The sequence below is a fragment of the Mobula birostris genome, chromosome 15, assembly GCF_030028105.1.
Source record: "Mobula birostris isolate sMobBir1 chromosome 15, sMobBir1.hap1, whole genome shotgun sequence".
NCBI classification, from domain to species: Eukaryota; Metazoa; Chordata; class Chondrichthyes; order Myliobatiformes; family Myliobatidae; genus Mobula; species Mobula birostris.
Window position 1 is genome coordinate 64,742,536 of NC_092384.1, and position 21,323 is coordinate 64,763,858.

Sequence of the window (21,323 nt, forward strand, 5' to 3'; positions counted from 1 at the left end):
CATCTATATCAATGATCTGGATGATAATGTGGTAAATTGGATCAGCAAGTTTGCTGATGATACAAAGATTGGAGGTGTAGTAGACAGTGAGGAAGGTTTTCAGAGACTGCAGAGGGACTTGGACCAGCTGGAAAAATGGGCTGAAAAATGGCAGATGGAGTTTAATACTGACAAGTGTGAGGTATTGCACGTTGGAAGGACAAACCAACATAGAACATACAGGGTTAATGGTAGGGCACTGAGGAGTGCAGTGGAACAGAGGGATCTGGGAATACAGATACAAAATTCCCCAAAAGTGTCGTCACAGGTAGATAGGGTCGTAAAGAGAGCTTTTGGTACATTGGCCTTTATTAATCGAAGTATTGAGTATAAGAGCTGGAATGTTATGATGAGGTTGTATAAGGCATTGGTGAGGCCGAATCTGGAGTATTGTGTTCAGTTTTGGTCACCAAATTACAGGAAGGATATAAATAAAGGTTGAAAGAGTGCAGAGAAGGTTTACAAGGATGTTGCCGGGACTTGAGAAACTCAGTTACAGAGAAAGGTTGAATAGTTTAGGACTTTATTCCCTGGAGCGTAGAAGAATGAGGGGAGATTTGATAGAGGTATATAAAATTATGATGAGTATAGATAGAGTGAATGCAAGCAGGCTTTTTCCACTGAGGCAAGGGGAGAAAAAAACCAGAGGACATGGGTTAAGTGTGAGGGGGGAAAAGTTTAAAGGGAACATTAGCTGGGGCTTCTTCACACATAGGGTGGTGGGAGTATGGAATGAGCTGCCAGACGAGGTGGTAAATGCGGGTTCTTTTTTAACATTTAAGAATCAATTGGACAGATACATGGATGGGAGGTGTATGGAGGGATATGGTCCGTGTGCAGGTCAGTGGGACTAGGCAGAAAATGGCTTGGCACAGCCAAGAAGGGCCAAAAGGCCTGTTTCTGTGCTGTAGGTTCTATGGTTCTATGGATCTATAAATAATAATAAGAAATATATGTATAGATAAACTAAATAAGTAGTTCAAAAAGAGAAAAAGCAGTGAGCTAGTGTGCATGGGGTTATAGTCCCTCCAGACATCTGATGGCCTTGAAATACGTAGCAAATTACAGCTTGGGGGCGGGGCGTGTAGCCAGAAGGCGGGGCTTTTTGCTTGATGGGCGTGACGTGAGCCAGGAGGCGGGTCTTGCTGCTCAGTGGACACACTGGCAAACAGGGGGCGGGCTAGACCTGTTGAGTGACAGCGCTGCTGATGACGGGCTGCGTTTGCGCGGGAAAGTGTTGCAAAGATTGGGGATTCCAGCGGTATCTCCGGATTCCGTCGCAAGCAGCATGGACCCTTTAGAAGTGGAGTTTCTGGCGGAGAAGCAGACTGTCACCATCATACCCAACTTTAGCCTGGATAAAATCTATTTAATTACCGTGAGTCTCCGCCTGCTTCTGTAGCTGGCCTGCTTCCTAATACAGTAATTCTTAAACTAAGTGTGTGCTGTAACGCTGCAGACTGTCTCCAGTAACTGCTTGCCTTTGTAGATAAATTTGCAACACTTTAAGATGCCTAGGGTATTTAATCAAGAACTAAAAGGACCAATTTTGCGTAAATTATCAGCAACAATTGCTCTAATACCCCCCCCCACACACACACACCACCACCACCCAAAGAAGATGGAGATTTTGCATATATGCGCATTGTTCAAGGGACATGGTAAATTGTTTAAATCCAAATTGTATTTAAATTAATTATTAATTCATCAAGCGTCTGTCAAATATGTTTGAAAACTATCGGGACCTGGGGTCTTGGCCCGGAACGTCGACCTTTACGTAGATTAAGGCTGACCCGCTGAGTTCCTCCAGCATTTTTTTGTGTGTTGCTCTGTATTTCCAGCATCTGCAGATTCTCTTGTGTTTAAAATTTGGTTTATCTGTTTTTGTAACTAAATGTCGTGGTGTGTCGCGTTCATTAGCAAGCTCCATAGCGTTCAGTGATTTTTGTTTTTGCAACCTAAAGATGACTCGTGATGTACCTTTGATTTTGTAAGGTGTTTTAACTGTAACTGTCCTGACGAAGAGTCTCGGCCTGAAACCGTCGACTGTACCTCTTCCTAGAGATGCTGCCTGGCCTGCTGCGTTCACCAGCAACTTTGATGTGTGTTGCTTGAATTTCCAGCATCTGCAGAATTCCTGTTGTTTGTAACTGTGCTAGTCTTGTTTTGTATGTCAGACTTGAATTAAACTTGGTTACTTCTGGGTTTGTAATCAATTTGCTGATTGTAATAGTTCCCTGATAACACCTCGACTCCTGATTAAAGATATATTTTTAAATTTTTTTCACCAGGGAATGAGGCCATTGATTTCATTAAGTCTGTGCTCTCAGACCAGCTCCTTCAACCCACTGCCTGTAATATCCTCTCTTCCATAAGGCTATCAAATCACATCAGAATTCTCCTAATGCTAACTCACACTAACTCATTAAACAGATTAATTATTGTAACATGCGTCAAGGTCCAGCTAAGACCATCCATAGATCATTTCATCACATCACTACATTGAGGTAGCACAAACGTAATAACAGAATGCAGAATAAAGTGTTATAGTTACAGAGAGAGTGCAGTCAGCCCTTACGGCCAATTCCCTTCTTCATCCTTTCCAGTACTGCTAAAGGATCTCAGCCTGAAGGGTTGATTGCACTCTTTTCCGTAGCTGCTGCCTGGCCTGCTAAGTTCCTCCAGCATTTTGTGGGTGTTTCTCGGGTTTCCGGCATCTGCAGATTTTCCAGTGTAAGTGTTTTTTTTATACAGCTGTAATGTCTAAAACTTTGATTAGACCACATTTGGAGCAGTATATGCAGTTCTGTTGCGTTCCTATAGAACAGAGTTCACCAAGACGTTGCCTGGATTTGAAGTTATCAGCGAGGTGAGAATGTTTCCTGAAATGGAGGAGTCTAGGACCAGAGGGCACAGCCGCAGAATACAAGGACTCTGCTTTGGAACAGAGGCAAGGTATCACGGTGAGCTCTCGCAGGACTGGGCCCAAGTGCAAAGGAAGGCGGACCGTGTCACAGTGGGCACCAGAAACGACTCAGCCAAAGTACAGCGGACCACAGCCTCGGTCACAGTAGGTGCTGACAATAACTCGGCCCAGGAGCAGTGGACAGCAGCCTCTTCATGCAGCGATGCAAACAAGAGGTTCTATATGGGAATACCAACAAGCATCAGGGGCACAACCAAGCAACACCACAAAGCATATCTCCACAAGCACACAGGACTCTGCTTACGGAGTATAACGAGTGTTATTTTAAATAATCATAGAATGTGGGAAACATCCAAACACTCACAATTAACTTGACAAGATTAAACCTGGACATAATGGCTCTAATATTGAGTAAATACAGGTACAGTACTTGAGAAACCCAGAGGCCCAAAATTCTATGGCAAGCCACAGAGGCCTACAGGGCTCATGACGTGAGGAATTTCTTTAGCCAGAGGGTGGTGAATCTGGGGAATTCATTGCCATAGATGGAAGTGGAGGGCAAGTCATTGGGTGTATTTAAGGCGAAGGTTGATAGGTTCTTGATTAGTAAGGATGTCGAAGGATACGGGGGAGAGGGCAGGAGAGTGGGGTTGAGAGGGATAATAAATCAGCCATGATGGAATGGTGAAGCAGTCCTGATGGGCTGAATGGCTGAATTGTGCACTTATGTTTTGTAGCTTAACAGGAGAGATTGGACAAACATGGATTGTCTTTTCTGGAGCATTGGAGACTGAGGGTTGAGCTGACCGAAGTGGTTAAAGTTATGAGTAGCATCGATTAGATAGCCTTTTAGAGTTACTTTCCTAGAGTGGAAATGTCAAATGCTAGGGGGTAGAAATTTAAGGTGTTGGGAGCGACGGGGGGGTGTAGTTTAAAGGAGATTTATCTAGTTTTTTAAACAAAGGGAGTGGAGGGTGCCTGGGAAAACCCTGCTAGAAAAAATGATAGCCGATACAACAGCAATGCTTAAGAGGCATTTATATATACACGAACAGGCAAGGAATGGACAAATACAGGGCAGGTGCTGCAGATGTGCAGTTTGAATTGGCACTGTAGTCAGTCCAGACATTGTGGGCTGAAGGTCTGTTCCTGTGCTGTAGTGTTTGGTGTTCTCATCATTTTGTCAATGCAATTGTAGAATGATTGGCTTTAAGACTGCATCATCGTCTGACGAGGGGGAACGCTGCCCAGGATCGAAATAAGCTGCCAAAAATTGTAAACTCAGTCAGCTCCATCATAGCCTCCCCAACATCCCGGACATCTTCAAGGAGCGTTGTCTCAAAAAGGCAGCATCCATCATTAAGGACCCCCATCACCCAGGACACGCCATCTTCTCATTTCTGCCATCAAGGATACAGGAGCCTGAAGGCGCACACTCAGTGATTCAGGAACGGCTTCTTTCTCTCTGCCATCAGATTTCTGAATGGGCAGTGAACCCATGAACACTCCCTCACTACTTTTTCTTTTCCCTTTTTGCACTACGTATTTAATTTAACTTTTTAAGATGTATATATGCAATTTAATATATCATTTACTTTAAATTGATTATATGTATGGAAAGGTACTGCTGCAGCATAACAAACTTCACAATATATGCTGGTGATATTGAACCTGATTCTGATTCTAACACATAGAAAATGCTGGAGGAACTCAGCAGGCCAGGCAGCATCTATGGAAAAGAGTACAGTCCACGTTTTGGCCTGAAATGTCGACTGTTTATGCTTTTCCATGGATGCTGCCTGGCCTGCTGAGTTCCTCCAGCATTTTGTGCGTGTTGCTCGGATTTCCAGCACCTGCAGGTTTTCTCTTGTTTGTGACTCTAACGTGGTTTTGCATTCAACTGCATGAATAATTAAACTATTTTCCGGAGAATGAAGTGCATCAGCCAATTATATTGAAAGAGTTCACTCATTTAGTGGGGGGGGGGGAGGAAGTGACGGGTTTATCTACTTTTGATGGTATTTAGTTTTGTGTTTAAACTTAGGAAGCATTAAAATTATTGACTTGTTGTGATTTTGATGTTCTTATCCAGGGGGATTTGGGACCTTTCAATCCAGGGCTTCCTGTTGATGTACCAGTGTGGCTTGCTATTAATCTAAAACAGAGACAAAAATGCAGAATCATACCACCAGACTGGATGGATGTAGGTGAGTTATTTTCATGGACTGGGCTTTAGAGAGGACTTTTTTTTAAACAATATGTCATTAAAATGCTGTTTATAGCTAGAGACACTTCCATTGGAACAAAGGATGGATACTCGGTGTTAGCGATCTTCACTCCCAATCTTCCCTAGAGAAGATGATCCACTACCACTGAGATCTGAATGTTGTGATTTTCCCCCCTACGTTGCTGCAGTATCTACACTCATTGGTTGTGAAAAGTGCTAAAAAAAAAATGCTATATAACTCCTTCCCCTTTCGTTTCCAGTCCTGATGAAGGGTTTCTGTCTGTAACATTGGTTATTTTCTCTTTTCCATATATGCTGCCTGACCTGCTGAGTCCCTCTAGCATTTTGTGTGCGTTGCTGTATTGTGCACGGTCTTTGCTTAATTTGATGGAAGGAGAACATGTTTACAGTCTTTATTCTCTTGTCATGCTTCCAGGTTTTAGAGTTGGAGCCCTTATTCAGACAGGGAGAGAATTGTATGCTCGCTGGTAGATCTGAGCAATAAAACTGTCGAGCGAAAGCTGTTCATTAATTGTCTTGCCTTAATGATGGTGCTGAGTGGGTTTGGGGTGTACTTTCATGTTCCCTTGCGTGCCATCGTACTGTGCAATCCAGTGGTAATTGTTACAAATCCTCCATTCCTGAGTAAGGAAGCAAGTGCATTTGTAAACTGTTTTCACATTATTTGGGTGCCTCGGTAATGTAGCGTTAGCGTGTTGCTACTGCAAGCTCAGAGCTTTGGAGTTCAGAGTTCATTTCTGGCGCTATCTGTACTCAGTTTACTAATATGGCATGGGTTTCCTCCCACAGTCCGATAGTAGGTTAATTGGTCATTGTAAATTGTACTGTGATTGGTTGGCTGGCATCCGTCTGTCTGGAAGGACAATGGCTGATGTTGATCATCATCACAAGCCTGGACAGAAGGTATGGAGATCCTCAGATGCCCAGTCGTCAAGATCCCCATTTCGTCCTCACCAGTGTGGTCCAAAGGAAAGCTTATGAAGCAATACGTTTGGCACTAACTTGGCTGCAGGAGCTGCTGGAAGGATGTTCAATGACATGCAGCCGCCTTAGGGGCTCCACTCCGGATTTGCTGTCTGGGTTGACTCCCACAGCTTGTGTCCCCCCAAGGCTGCCCACAAGGCAGTGGGGCTGTTTACTTGTAGCTGGGGATGTGTGGTTCACGAGAACCAGGCTGTGTCCACACAGTGGTAGGCCTGCGTGGTACACGTACAGGGGCCAGACCTCCTCTCCGTCCTCTGTACTGTGATCAGGCTAGGGTTAAATGGGTGGCACAACTCGAAAGGCCAGAAGGGCCTACTCCGCACAAAATCTATAAATAAAATAAATGAAAATTACGTTTGAAGTACTGCTTAAAAGTGATGTAACAGTGAATATTAGAAAAATCTCTCAAATAATTATGTGCTTTAACACTGGAGAGATAATTATTGACTGGCAGACACTTTTACTTTCAGTGTTGTGCTTTGGGAGCTTTCATACCCTCTGTGAAGATGCAGATGAGAATTTTGGATTAAAATTTCATTTTGAAGACGCCAGCACTCCCTCAGAGCTGCACAGTCGTAAACTAGAAACAACCTTGCACTAAGTTGCCGCACAAGTTGATAGGGTTGTTAAGAAAACCTACGGTGTGTTGGCCTTCAATAGTCAGGAGACTGAGTTCAAAAGCCGCGAGGTAATGTTGCAGCTCGATAAAACCCTGGTTAGACCACACTTGAATGTTGTGTTCGGTTCTGATCACCTCATTATGGAAAGGATTTGGAAACTTTGGAGAAGGTGCGGAGGAGATTTCCCAGGACACTGCTTGGACTAGAGGGCATGTCTAATGAAGATAGGTTAAGTAAACTAGGGCTTTTCTCTTTAACGTGAAGGAGGATGAGAAGAGACGTTGATAGAGGTGTACAAGATGATAAGGGGCATGGATAAAGTGGATAGTCAGAAACTTTTTCACCAGGCAGAAATGGGGACTTAGTTTTAGGATGATTGGAGGAAAGTATAAATGGGATGTCAGAGGAAATTTGTGGTGCATGGAATGTCCTCGCTAGGGGTTGTGATAGTGTCAGGTACTTTAGGGACATGCAAGAAATTCTTAGATAGGCACTTGAATGATAGAAAAATGGAGGGCTGTGTAGGTTAGATTCTTCTTTGACTAGGTTAAAAAGTTGGCACATCATTATGGGCCAAAGGGCCTGTACCATGCTATAATGTGGTACAGGTCCACAATCCCTTACCCGAAATCCTTGGGGCTAGTTGCATTTTGGAATTCAGAGTTTTTCGGATTTCAGACCCCCCCCCGCCCCCCGATACCAGAAAACACGTATGCTCAAGTCCCTTATTTAACCTGTCTCAGTGCGGTGGACTTTAGGACCCGGCGGCACACCAAACCTACGCACGTCCTCCCATATACTTTAAATCATCTCTAGATTACTTATAATACATAATACAATGTAAATGCTATGTAAGTAGTTGTTATACTGTATTGTTTAGGGAATAATGTCAAGAAAAAATTTTATTTCCAACAAAAACATTCAATAAAACATAAAAATTACAGCTTCAAATGAACTGAATCAAACACATGGTAAATGACTTATTGGAATAAATGTAGAACGTCACTGTCACTATAAAGCTTCAGTAACTTTTCTTTCTGTTTATTTAAATCATATATAGTGGTAGTTCCGACACTATTTTCTTCAGTAGGACGCCGCACAGACACACCATGATCAAGCTTCTGCAATAACTCCACTTTCTGCGTTATTGATAATGATAGATGCTTCCTTCTCTTTTTCTCATTGTTACCTATAGGGGTATCTGTGGCTCTTTTTGACATTATCACAGTGAAATTAAACACAAAGTCAACAGTGAACACAAAATATCAGCGAACAGCACATGCACGTGTAACCAGTAGGTGCACTGAGCCACAATTGACGTCTGGCGGCCTCTGCTAGTGCTGCCACGTCACACCTGAGTGATGTCAGCTGTTAGTGAAAAAAACTTCGGTTTTTGGATATCGGAATTTCAGATAAAGGAATGTGCACCTCTATACATTCCTTTATATATACCTTGAGCAAAGGATCTCCCCCAATCTGTTGTTGAGTACGTTAGTGACACCAGTGCCCTGACTAAATCACCTTTACTGCTCTACATATCTAATGTGTCCGCTGAAGGCAAGAAAATGTATTTATACAGTTTTATTTCAGACTCAAAAGTATCTTTATAGGCAAATGAAGTAGCTCTGAAGTCTCCATTCAAGCCGAGTCAAATTTCTTGTCCTATGCACAAGTAACTGAACACAGAGGCAATGATAAATGTGCTCAGAGCAGCTTTGCAGACACAACATCCAGGAGCAAAACTATAACTTATGTTTAAATTTACAAGATTTTTCAAAGAAAGGACAAAAATAGGACTAAACAATAAACCATTGCAGTGCTTTGTAATACAGACAGCTATTCATACTTCCACCAAGCAGCGATGTGGTGGTGACCAGATATTTGTGACGATGTTGCTGGAGCAACAAATATTATCCTGCCCAAGACACGAAGGTGACTCCGCTGTTCTTCATAGGACCTGGTGTAGCCGCCCAGGAGTGGATTGCTGCCCCCGTTTACTGTCTATTCTGAAAGAGGTTGCCCTTCTACAGTCCGGCACTGCAGTGTGGGACCAGGTTTTTATGCTGAAAGTGAGAGGGGTTCAGTTCAAAAGAGATGCGCAGAGCAAGTTTTTTTAAATGCATAGAATGTTGGGTGCCTGGAATGTGCTGCCGGGGTAGTGCGGGCAAGTACAAAGAGGCATTTAAGAGGCTGTTCGACAGGCATGTGGATGTGCAGAATAACAAACAAAATGCTGGAGGCAGATTCCATAAATAGTTCAAAAGTTTATTTTAATATCAGAGAATATACACAGTATTCAACCTGAAATTCTTGCCTCTTCAGAGTATTGCGTTTACTTTTTGAGCCAAGACTCCTGATCAGAAGGATCCTGGTGAAGGGTCACGGCCTGAAATGTCAACTCTGCTGACCTCCTCCAGCATTTTGTGTGTTACTCTGGATTTCCAGCATCTCCAGAATCTCTCATGTTTATGAATATGCAGAGAATGGAGGAATAAAACTTTCTGTAAGAAGAAAGGATTGGTTTACTTAGGCATTTAATTACTAGTTTAATTAATTCAGCACAACATCGTGGGTCAAAGGGCCTGTTCCTGTCCTGTACTGTTGTGTGTTCTAATACTAAGAGCTCACGGTGAAGGAGCCCTTCGGAGGCAGCGATAGAATTCATCCTGCAGTTTGAGAGGGAGAAGCTAAAGTCAGATGTATTGGTGTTTCAGTGGAGAGAAGGGAATTACAGAGACATGAGAGAGGAGCTGGCTAAAGATGATTGGAAGGGGTACTAGCAGGGAATTTGGCAGAACAGTAATGGTTGGAGTTTCTGGGAGCAATTTGGAAGGTGTAGGAAAGATACATCCCAAAGATGAAGTATTCTAAAGGGAGGGTGAGACACTCTTGCGTGATAAGGGAAGTCAAAGACAGCTTAAAAGCAAAAGAGAGGTCACATAATATTGCAAAAACTAGTGGGAAGTTTTGTATTTAAAAGCTTCCAAATCATCTAACAGAAGGCTATTCAAAAGCCATAAGGAGAGAAAAGGTTAAATGTGAAGGTAAGCTAGCCAGTAATATAAAAGATGACACTGGAGAGGTAGTAACAGGGACAAAGAAATGGCAGACTAATTTAGTAAGTATTTTGCGTCAGTCTTCACCGTGGAAGACAGCAGTAGTATACCAAAAATTTGAGTGTGTCGGGGACAGAAGTGAAGCAGTTGCCGGGTTACAAACAAGATCTGTTCCTAAGTCTGTCTTTAAGTCGAATTTGTAGGTAAGTCGGAACAGGTACATACGGTTGTTACTTAGCGTCAGTTAGTCAAATGTTTGTCTTAGTATATAGTTTACTTTTATATTTTACCTTTCTATGCAGAGCTTTTCTTTTTCTCGTCATAAATGGCCTTGTAGCAGCTGAGGCCCTCGGTAACTGTACGGTAAACTTTGGTGAACCTCTCTGTATTAGGATCTTGCTCCTCTAACTTTGCCATCCCTGCTTCAATGAGACGAAAGGCTTCAGCTAACTCTTTCATCAAAAACTTTTTCGGTTCTGGAGTTTTTAGGTCCCGGTCTCCCTCAAATGCTATCATCACTTTATCCTTTAAAATTGTTCCGATCGTTGACCGACTGCAGCCTAACGCTTTTCCAATGACTGATGGCGTTTCACCTCTTTCCAATCACTTTCTTATTTCCACTTTATTCAATCGTGATCGTTTTCCTTTTCTTTGATGCATCACCAGCACCTGCATCGGATTTACGCTTTGGAGGCATGGTTACAAGGGTAAATAAGAGGAAAAATTTAAGCCAAATACAAAGTTACACACTCAACACAGTGTTAACAGCAACGTGATCCGACTTAAAATGGTGGATGGCGTTCTCCTTCCTCAAGCCGATGAACTGCTGAAGCCGTGCAATGTTTTCATGAGCGTCACAAAGTAGTGTGTGCGTTCGTTATTACGAACCATTGTATTTAAACTCAAATTTTCAATATAATAGGCTTTATGGTAGTCCGTTCATAAGTACAAGTTGTCCGTAAGTTGGATGTTCGTAACCTGGGGCTGCCTGTACTGAGGAGAAGGTGCTTGGGAAACGGAAAGGTCTGAAGGTAGATAAGTTACCTGGATCAGAGGGACTACAGAGGATTCTGAAAGAGGTAGCTGAAGAGATTGTGGAGGCATCAATAATGATCTTTCAAGAATCACTAGGCTCTGGAGTGGTTCCGAAGGACTAGAAAATTGCAAGTGCCACTCCACTCTAACAAGAGATAGAGGCAGAATAAAGGAAATTATGGGCCAGTTAGCCTGACTTCAGTGGTTGGGAAGATGTTGGAGTCTATTACTAAGGATGAGATTTTGGGGTACTTGAAGGCACATGATAAAATAGGCCAAAGTCAGTATGATTTCCTTAAGGATAAATCTCGCCTGACAAATCTGTTAATTCTTTGAGCAAGCCACAAGCAGGATAGACAAAGGGGAGTGGGTGGATGTTGTTTACTTGGATTTCCAGAAGGTATTTGACCAGGTGCCTCTCATGATTAACAAGATAAGGGCCCATGGTATTACAGGAAAGATACTAGCATTGGATAGAGGATTGGATTACTGACAGGAGGCAAAGGGGGCCTCTTCTGGTTAGCTACCGGTGATTGGGGTGTTCTGCAGGGGTCAGTGTTGGGACCACTTCCTTTCACCTTGTATGTCAATGACTTGGATGATAGAATTGATGGTTCTGCAGCCAAGTTTGCTGACAATACAAAGGTAGGTGGACAGGCAATTAGTGTTGAGGAATCGGAGTGTACAGAAGGAATTAGACAGATTGGGAGAATGGGCAAACAACTGGCACTTGGAATATTGAGCAGGGAAGTGTGTGGTCATGCACTTTGGAAGGAGTAAAGGTGTAGACTGTTTACTGAGCAAGAAGAAAATTCAGAAATTAGAAGTGCAAAGGTACTTGGGAGTCCTTGTGTGGGGTTCCCTAAAGGTTAACTTGCAGGTTGAGTTGGTGGAAACACAATGTTAGCATTCATTTCAAGAGGACTAGAATATAAAAGCAAGGATAGAATGCTGAGGCTTTATGCGACGTTGGTCAGACCATACTTGGAGTATTGAGAGCAGTTTTGGGCCCTTTTTCTATGAAAAGATGTGCTGACATTGGAGAGAGTCTGGAGGAGGGTCATGAGAATGATCCTGGGAAAGAAAGGGTTAATGTATGAGCAGCATTTGATGGCTCTGGGCTTGTAGTTGATTGAATTTAGAAGATGGGGGTGGGGGGGAATCTCATTGAAACCTTTTGAATATTGAAAGACCGAGAGTAGACGTGGGAGGATGTTTTCTATAGTGGGTCAGTCTTTTGAGGGCACAGCCTCAGAATACAGGGGGCATTCATTTAGAACAGAGATGAGGAGAAATTTCTTTAGCCAGAGGGTGGTGAATCTGTGGAATTCATTGCCCAGGATTGCTGTGGAGCTCAGATCAATGGATATATTTAATGCAGAGGTTGATAGGTTCTTGATTTGTCAGGCGGGAGAGTGGGGTTGAGAAGAAGAATAAATCATGATGGAATGACAGAGCAGACTTGATGGGCTGAATGGCCTAATTCTGCTCCTATCAGTTATTCTGGAACAACCTCCTGAGACAAGAATGGTGTTAACTGAGGGTTCTGTGATCTTGTTTTCACCTGGAATACAGCATGTAAATTTGAATTGGGTTTGACTAGACCACTGATCATACCGTTAAGCAAACTTTCTGCTTTCCTTCAGAAAAACTCGAGCAAATCAGGGAACAGGAGCGTAAAGAAGAAACTTTCACCCCAATGCCTAGCCCACATTACATGGAACTGACAAAGTTGCTGTTGAATCAGTAAGTAACATACTCAATCTGCCACAGTAAGTGCAGCATGCACCTTTTTAGTTTGGCTTCAGTTTCTCTTCTGATATTGTTGCCTTCACGCTAACATATGGCTCCTTGCATCTGCCACCACCCCCAATCTGTGGCGCTGGGTAACCTATCTCAAACAAGAGAAAATCTGCAGATGCTGGAAATCCAAGCCATGCACACATTTTGTGGGTGGTGCTGGGTGTCTTGTCTGAGTTAAGTACAAGCTTCACACTGAACCGGGTCTTTGAAGAATATTAAAAAAGAATATTGCATTTCCATTTTCTCAGACTACACACCATTCTGCTGTTCCATGACAAGGCACCGTGGATCACTGTGGTAGAGAGGCTTAAGTTCCTGAGATCCCAAGAGCGATACTGTCTGGAGCTTAGCTCGTGCTAGGACAGTAAAACTATCTGGAGTTTAGCTCCTGGTAGGACTACCCGTGACAGTAAAGTCAAGGTGAGGTTCCAGACAAACAGTGATCCAACCGAGATCTCATTGGTGGAGCTGGCGGAAGATGGTGACAGAATGGCATTGAAGTCGGAGGAAGTCCGACTATGAAGAGTCACCAGTCGCCTTGTATTCCATGACCTCGAACTGCGAAGGACTGTGTGGTGCCTCCCTTTGCGTCAGCCTCACCATGTTAAACAAAGTTGCACACGGATGTTCTCCATTAAGGTTAGCTCCTTAGGAGAACATCGTAGTTGACTGGCGTGATCGCAGTACGACTGCAATGTCATTCGAAACAGCTAATCCCTTGTCTTCATGCCATTCAGTATTCTACTGAGCATTCGCGATGTCTTTGGAAATTGACCCAAGATCTGGAGTTTAAGCTTATGACCTCTGACATTGTAAATTGCCCTATGTGATGATTCCTTTCTCGTGATGCAATTGAAATATTAAAAAAAATTCAGATTGCTGCAAATCTGAAATCAAAATGCAAACAATCAGTGGGTCAGGAGGCATCTTTCAAAAGAGGAACAGTGAATGTTTCAGGTCTCAGACCCTCAAAGAACATTATATCACCCTCACCAGAAAGTGATGAAATTTACTGCCGATGGCGTTGTAGCTGTCACCTTTTCCTCGGTTTGTTTTCTGATGAATGATACCATGTTTAAAGGGGATTGCAGCTGCCAAGAAGTCTGACTTCAATAATAGGTGTGAAGTTAAGTACAACTGCTTCGGGTTTGCACAAAACCCAGTCCTGTCAGCTTGTTTGGGGCAGATTCACACAGGACAAAGACTCAAACTTGTTTCCCATGATTCTGAGCTGGTGGTGAGAGATAGATTTCACCCTAACCATTGATCAGACATGCCTTTTGTATTCCCCTCCACCCCTGCCCAATAACCTCTCAATAAAGTTGGGGGGGGGGAGCAAAAGTAGAGGCACTGGAACTGAAGATGCTTAGTTCGGCAGGGCACTGCCTGAGATCCTGGGAAATGATCTGTGGTTTCTTAACTTTAAGTACTGAAACCCACTGAACTTTTTTTTTCATATAGAAAATGAGTGTCTGTGCTACAGGCCTGTCAATGGTTCTTCCCTATTCTGTCTGATTGGTATTTACACAAAAAAAAACAAGGGATCCAGATCTGTGGATGTGTAGTTGTGCTGAAATCCCAAAAATTATCATTCACTTCTTCATCTTGTTTGCTTATTTATTTATCTTATTTAGAGATGCAGCACAGAACAGGCCCTTGCAGCCCAATGAGCTGTGCTGCCTAGCAACCCACTAGTTTAACCCTAAATTACCAATTAACCTACTAATGGGTACATCTTTTTGGGAGGAAACCGGAGCATCCGGAGGAAACCCACACAGCCGCAGGGAGAACGTACGAACTCCTTGCAGACAGCGCCAGAATTGAACTCTGACCTTTGACACCCCGAACCGTAATGGCGTCATGCTCACCGCTACGTTACCATAGCGCCTTGGCGTTGCTATCTGATTCCAAATGGTGGCAAAACATCTCCAGGCTAAGTTTGTTTTTCTTCTCCAGCGCCTCAGACAACATTCCCAAAGCCGACGAAATCAGGACCTTAATCAAGGATACTTGGGATACCCGGATTGCAAAGCTCCGGTTGTCTGCGGATAACTTTGTGAATCAGCAGGAGGCGCACGCTAAGGTAGGAGACTTAAATCTTAATCTTGCTGCCCACAGCTTGGAAATGTATCGATCGAATGGGGATAGGGGGGATGAAAGGGATCTTTAAAATATTCATGTTGAGTGGTAATTATGAATGAGAACACACCAGCTATATGGTGAATCAGTGGGGTTTTTCGAAAGGGAATTGGATGGGCATGAGATTAATTTGCAGCAGAAGTAGTTGGGGAATGGAATTGGAAGGGCTATTCTTGCAGAAGTAGGCATGGGTTTAATGGGCCGAATGCCCTCTCCTATGAGATAATATAAGGTCAGCATTTCTTTTGTTTGAAACACAATTGCCCTGTGGTGGTGCTGGTGACGGCAATCCTGGCAAACTGACTCCCTCAGTGCTGCTTAGACAAGGTGATGGTTATAGAATATGTTCATTCGTTCATTTTGTGCTGTGCTGTATGGCGTGGGCGATCGTAGTCTTTCCATGATCATGATCATTTTTGGCGAATTTTTCTACAGCATCGCCTTCTTGTGGGCAGTGTCTTTACATGCTAGTGACTCCAGCCATTATCAATAATCTTCAGAGAGTGTCTGCGTGGTGTCAGTGGTCATGGACCTGTGATACGCACCAGCTGCCCATACAGCCCGCTCCCATGGCTTCTCGTGACCCTGATCCGGGGCTAAGCACTGCCTAAGGGTGACCTGTAGGCTAGCAGAGGGAAGGAGCGCCTTGCACCTCCTTTGGTAGAGACGTATCTCCACCCTGCCTTCCTAGGGTTATTGAATTACACACAAAATACCGGAGGAGCTCAGCAGGTCAGGCAGCATCTGTGGTGGAAAACAAACATTCAACAGTTTGGGCTGAGGCACTTCACCAGGATTCATTGTGATGTTATGTGTGTTTTGCAAGCAAGCAAGGAACCACAGACAGAACATGGAAAGTAACACAGTAAAGGCCTTTCAGCCCATGATGTTGTATCAACCCTTAAATCTCATCTAAAATTAATCTAACCCTTCCCTCCGTATGCCTATCTAAATGCTCCTAATGTTTCTGCCTCTACCACCACCCCAGGCAGTGTGTTCTACAGACCTACCACTCTGTGTAAAAGAAACACCTATCTCTGACACTCTCCCCCAGACACCTTAAAGTTATGCCCCATTGTAATAGCCATTTTCACCCTGGGAAAACGTCTCTGGCTGCCTACTCGATCTATGCCTCTTATCGTCTTGTACACCTTTATCAAATTGTTTCTCATTCATCTCTAAGAAAAGCCTTAGCTCAGTCAGCTTATCCTCATAAAACATGCTGTCTAATTCAGGCATCAACCTGGTAAATCTCCGCTCTAAAGCTTCCATATTTTTCCTGTAATGAGACAACTAGAAACAGGCTAATGTGTAACAGTGAGATAAAGTCACAGTCTTGGTGCAGGGGAAGAATGTAGAGGAGCCTGATAGATATACCGGGAGTTTTGGTTATCAGTAGGTGAATGAGTACTTTGTGTGCCGCCAGATCTTATTTTGGGTTGGCACAGTGAGCAGAACGTGAACCTGGTATGTGTGGACACCTCGCTGAGCAGCCCTGGGGTTCTTTTCCCCGGCTGGTGATCTTTAGCAGCTATTTGGCTGGCAGCCTGGAGGGGGAGCCGGTGAGTCGGGTTTGAGCAGTTTCTGCACCGAGGCTGTGTACGATTCAACAGTTTGTGGTGCTGTTGCCGGCACCAGAGGCTTATCACATGATCCAGTCTGTTGCCATGCAGACAGTTTAGGCAGATGTGTGGAATGGCCCTGAGAAGATGCTGAGGAGAGTGAAGTGGGAGCCTGAGGGAGACTTGAGGATAAAGTGACAGGGACGCAAACAGGGGTCAGTTTCGGTTGAGGGAAAAGGAGCATAGAACACTGATTACTGACCCTCATGCTACATGGGTATATAGGGTCCTGAGTTTAGTTGTAACCCTTTCCTTTCCCATTGTTTGAATAGCTTGTCAGAACTCTCTTGCATCTTCAATACCCTGAAGCACTGCAGGACAATTGGTCACAAAATGTATTCAACAGATGGTGGAATTCTTGAGCAACACAGACAGACAGAATCCTGGAGGAACTCGGTAGGTCAGGCAGCGGCTATGGAGGCAAATGATGCTGCCTGACCCAAGTTCCTCCAGCATTTTGTGTGTTTTGCACAGGACACTTGTTGCCTGTGACCAGTGTCCCAGCAGATGAGCGGAGGGGACAATTCCTCAAAGTTGCTGCGCAAGTTGATAGGATGGTTATGGACTGAGTTGAAGAGCCACGAGGTAATGTTGCAGCTCTTGTTAAAACACACTGGGAGCATTGTGTTCCATTCTGGTCACCTCATCTATAGGAAGGATGTGGAAGCTTTAGAGGGGGTGCACTGTTCTGCCTGGATCAGAAGCGGTGTCTCAGGAGAAAAGGTTGAGCAAGCTAGGGCTTTCCTTTCCGGAGTGAAGGAGGCAACTCGATAGAGGTGTACAATATGGTAGAGTGGACAGCCAGAGTCGTCTTCCCAGGGCAGCAATGGCTGTTATGAGAGGACATACTTTTAAGGTAATTGGAGGAAAGTGTAGAGGGGTTATCAGAGGTAAGTTTCTTACATGGTTCATGAAACACTCTCCCAGGGTGGTGGTTGAGGCAAATACATTAGGGGCATTTAAGAGACTCTTAAATGGATGAAAGAAAAATGAAGGGCTGTAGGGTAGAGAAGGGTTAAATTGATTTTGGAGTAGGCTAACAGGGCAGCACAACATTGTGGGTCGATTTTACTGTGCTGAAACGTTCTGTAAACCTGGCAGAAGATACAGCAACGTAATACGAATTTTTGCTGACCCGTGGTGATCAAGGGACTTAAAAGCAGCCAAGGGGACTGGCCTTCGCCAGATAACCAGGTGCAGCAGTTGGTGTCTGAGCCCAAAGTAGAAAGCCGCCATTTCTCACGTCCCCTTCCACTCTGCACGCCATTCCAGTCGGGAGCTGCATTGAGGTTCCTTCTTGTTTAGAGTTAAAATCCCAGACTTCCTGATTTAACAGCACTGTGTCCGCCGCTAGAATTCTGGATAAGAACACAGCTTCCCATCTGTCTGTAAACGGCAGAGGGTGATGGGGGAACAGAAATCAGTCAAATCCACAAGATCACAGTGTTGGCATCACTTTTTGTCCCAAATTTTCATGTATTATTTCCCCACTCTTCTTGCTCCTTTAAACTCTCGTCTGGAATGATGGAACTTCCTTATCCAGTCGCCGTGAGGTTGAGGTGAGGGATTATCCAAGAGCCTCGCATGGGTTTCCCTCTTTCCCTTGGCTTACACACTTGACTTTGTGCTCAGAGCACTGTCTGTGATGTTGTATGCTTGGAACCCTGGTCTGACAGCTGTCCTTGAGATGTGCAGTTCTCAAACTACAAGATATCACTGAGAGATGACCTTTAGCTGACACCTTGCCTTCTCCTGTTGGACACAGGAGTGGGCAGATGATGTTTCAGGACACAACTGGAGAAGCACGGCGTCCTGTGGAAATATAGAATCTCCATTTTCTCCTGAAGCTGCTGTTAAATGATTCTGGGCACCTGTGCGTGAGATAGCTGTGTGAATCGCTCAGTAAAATGTAGCCACAGCTGGCTTTTTATGTTTTGTAATTGTTTGTTGAGAACGTTTTTAATCAATGTTCACATCCTCTCTCTTTGCTTCCTTCCCCTGCCTCTAGCTGGACAATCTCACTCTAATGGAGATTAACACAATTGGGACTTTCCTCACAGAATCACTGAACCAGATGCACAGACTCTGTACCAACCTGCAGCCCGGGGAGAGGGCTCAGTCACAAGACTATTAAAGTGCCTTCATTTTGTGAGGTGCTTTACCACGAAGGTTTTGAGAGTGGGGAAGTGGTCAGAGAAAGCACATTAGGCAGTTGCTTCTGTTTAAAGAAATGCACCAAATGGGCTGCTCGCCACAAGGTGATCTCACTCCTTCTGTATGAATCCTTTGTTACTTACTCTTCCCTTAAGTATTATTTGCCTCAATTGCTCCTGGAGTATGTAAAGAATTCCTAAATTCCCTGTTGGATTTATCATTGTGTCAACCTTTAGGTAGTTTAGTTCTTCCCTTCTTGTTTATACTTTTCCTATCACCCCTGATGATCTCCACTGTTTCTTCTCAGTAGTATCTTGCCTGTGAAGATCTTTAGGTTAATTATTCAGATGTCCATCTGCAGAGAGCCAGCCTGTTGCTTAGGAATAGGAAATAAGAGCTCTTTCGGTAAACCACCTTTCCAGGAGTGGTATGGCCAAGTTTCTTGTACATGCTGCTAGTGGTGTGACCCAGGCTGTTACGAAGGACCCTCTGATCTTGAACTGCTTGCAGATAGAGGCTGCTTCTCTCCATTTACCTCATCTAAATCCTTCATGATGGGCAAAGGTTTCAAAGGTTATGGGGAGAAGGCAGGAGAAAGGGGTTGAGGGGGATAATAAATCAGCCATGATTGAATGGTAGAGCAGACTGGATGGGCCAAGTGGCCTAATTCTGCTTCTATATCTTATGATTTCTTTCCATATCTACTGAATCTTCTCTCGACCAAGAAGATTCACTGCGACTTTTCCATTCATTTCTTTGTGAGCTGCATTTCCTCTTTGCCAGAACCACTGCAGTAAGTCATTGCTTAACCTGGCATACAATGTCTACCTCCTGCTTTCACCAGAACTGACAGCAGTACTCTGGTAGTGACTGAGCCAGTGTCCTGTACATCCTCTTGCAATCTACACCTTCATCACTGAAGCACGTATTAGAACCATTCTCTCAACACGTCCTGCCATCTTTCTACCAAGATGCACTCAGGACCTTGTCTTCATGTTTGTCACGGTTTGGTGACTCCTCATCGTCCTGCCACTGGCTTGGAACAGACTCAAAGGTACAGGGATGGAGCAGAGTTTCAGCTCATGGACCTGCCGCCCTATAGCTCCCAGTGTAGGATTAGAGTAAATGGGTGCTCAATGGTCAGCATCAGCTCGATGGGCTGAAGGGCCTGATGCTGTGCTGTGTGACAGAATCTGTGTTGTCAAGTTTGGGTGGTGAAGAAAGAAAACTGGAAGCTTAACCTGGGGTTAGGACCATAACTTGCAAACCCAAAGGATGTGCCTTTTGGTTCCTGATAGTCCAAAACAATTTCAATATCCATCAAATAGAGATAGTAAACTGATGTTGCTAGTAGACTCCGTTGCCTGGTGGTGCCAGAGACAGGGCTCAGTCCCTAATCTTCCTTGGGTTTGCTGTCTATGTGGAGTTTGCTAAGGGAGGGGTGTTGTGAAGAGAATAATCCTATATTATCTTCATTTTCCTTTGATGTAAAGCACAGATTCCCATTTTTTTTCTGCCATGGACCCCATCCATTAACCGAGGGGTCTGTGGACTCCAGGATGGAAATCCCTGATGTAAAGGATGGTTGATGGTTGTCGCAGAATTGGTGGCCTGTTTCTGTACTGATGACTCTGACTCTAAAATTTGTGCATTACTGCCCTTACAGTCTTGCTATGTGTAAGTCTTACCATTTCTGTAATGAACCAGATCCAGAAGGGCAGTTATTATTAACCCTTCGATACCGGGAGTCCCAGTCCAATGTTTATTCTTGTTGTGCTTCGTTTGTGATCCAATCTGATTTGTTCCCAATTCTGTGGAAATGCAGACCGTAATAGGTGTTAATGAGCCTATTTTTAAATGAATATATTCCTTCTGTAATTCCGAGATGAGTCTGTTTACAAATGCACCTTTTTTCTATTTCCAAAAAAGACAGCTGTTCATTATGAGTGCTGATGGTGAGGAGGGATTCTGAATATAAAAAACTGGAAACACTCAGCAGGGCAGTCAGTGTCCGTGGTGGAGTAAATCAATTTTTGGTTTACCCACAGAGGTGTCGTGATCCTGGTTTCCTTATGCTGGAATGATGAAAGAGGGCTACAAAGAGTCACTCTTGCTGTGAAGTGGAAAGGCAAACCAGCAACAGTTTCCACTCCTACATTTTTTTTTTAAATGTACATTGCATTAGGGAATAAGCTTCCAAAATAATTCATTGGCTGTAAAGTGCTTTGAGACATTCTGAGGATATGAAAGACTCTGTATGTGAAATCTTCCTGTTTGCACTTCCCAGTGTTAAACATTAAACATGTTAATGGCTTTTAAATTCTCCTGATTTTTTTGTGTCTTACATAAAAATTTGATTAAGTCTTTTACACTTGTAATCCCATCCACTGGAACTTAATTTCCCAGTAAACTTCTGTCTAGTTCTGACTTTTGTTTTGGACAGAAGTTCGTTCTAATGAAATGGGGTGGGGGGGGGGACTGATCCCTCTGTGTGAGATGTGCCCTGCAAAATGCTGAAAGCTGATGAATGTCAAAAGTATGGTTTATTAATGTCACATGTACCAAGCAACAGTGAAAATCTTGTCTGGCATATTGTTCATACAGATCAAATCATTACACAGTGCATTGGGCTACAATAAGGTGAAACAGTAGCAATGTAGAATGGAGTGTGCAAGCTGCTGAAAGATGCCATGCTTG

At 43.8% G+C, this 21,323-nt stretch overlaps 1 protein-coding gene across 1 annotated transcript; it reads left to right on the plus strand.

Annotated features, from left to right (window-relative positions):
- Positions 1-1,272: 1,272 nt before the first annotated feature.
- Positions 1,273-20,892, plus strand: gins2 (GINS complex subunit 2). Its single transcript, XM_072279194.1, has 5 exons — positions 1,273-1,417; positions 5,058-5,172; positions 12,555-12,654; positions 14,668-14,794; positions 18,481-20,892. Exons 1-5 carry the CDS (start codon positions 1,328-1,330, stop codon positions 18,604-18,606), a joined length of 558 nt encoding a protein of 185 aa, XP_072135295.1. The 5' UTR covers positions 1,273-1,327; the 3' UTR covers positions 18,607-20,892.
- Positions 20,893-21,323: the final 431 nt, after the last annotated feature.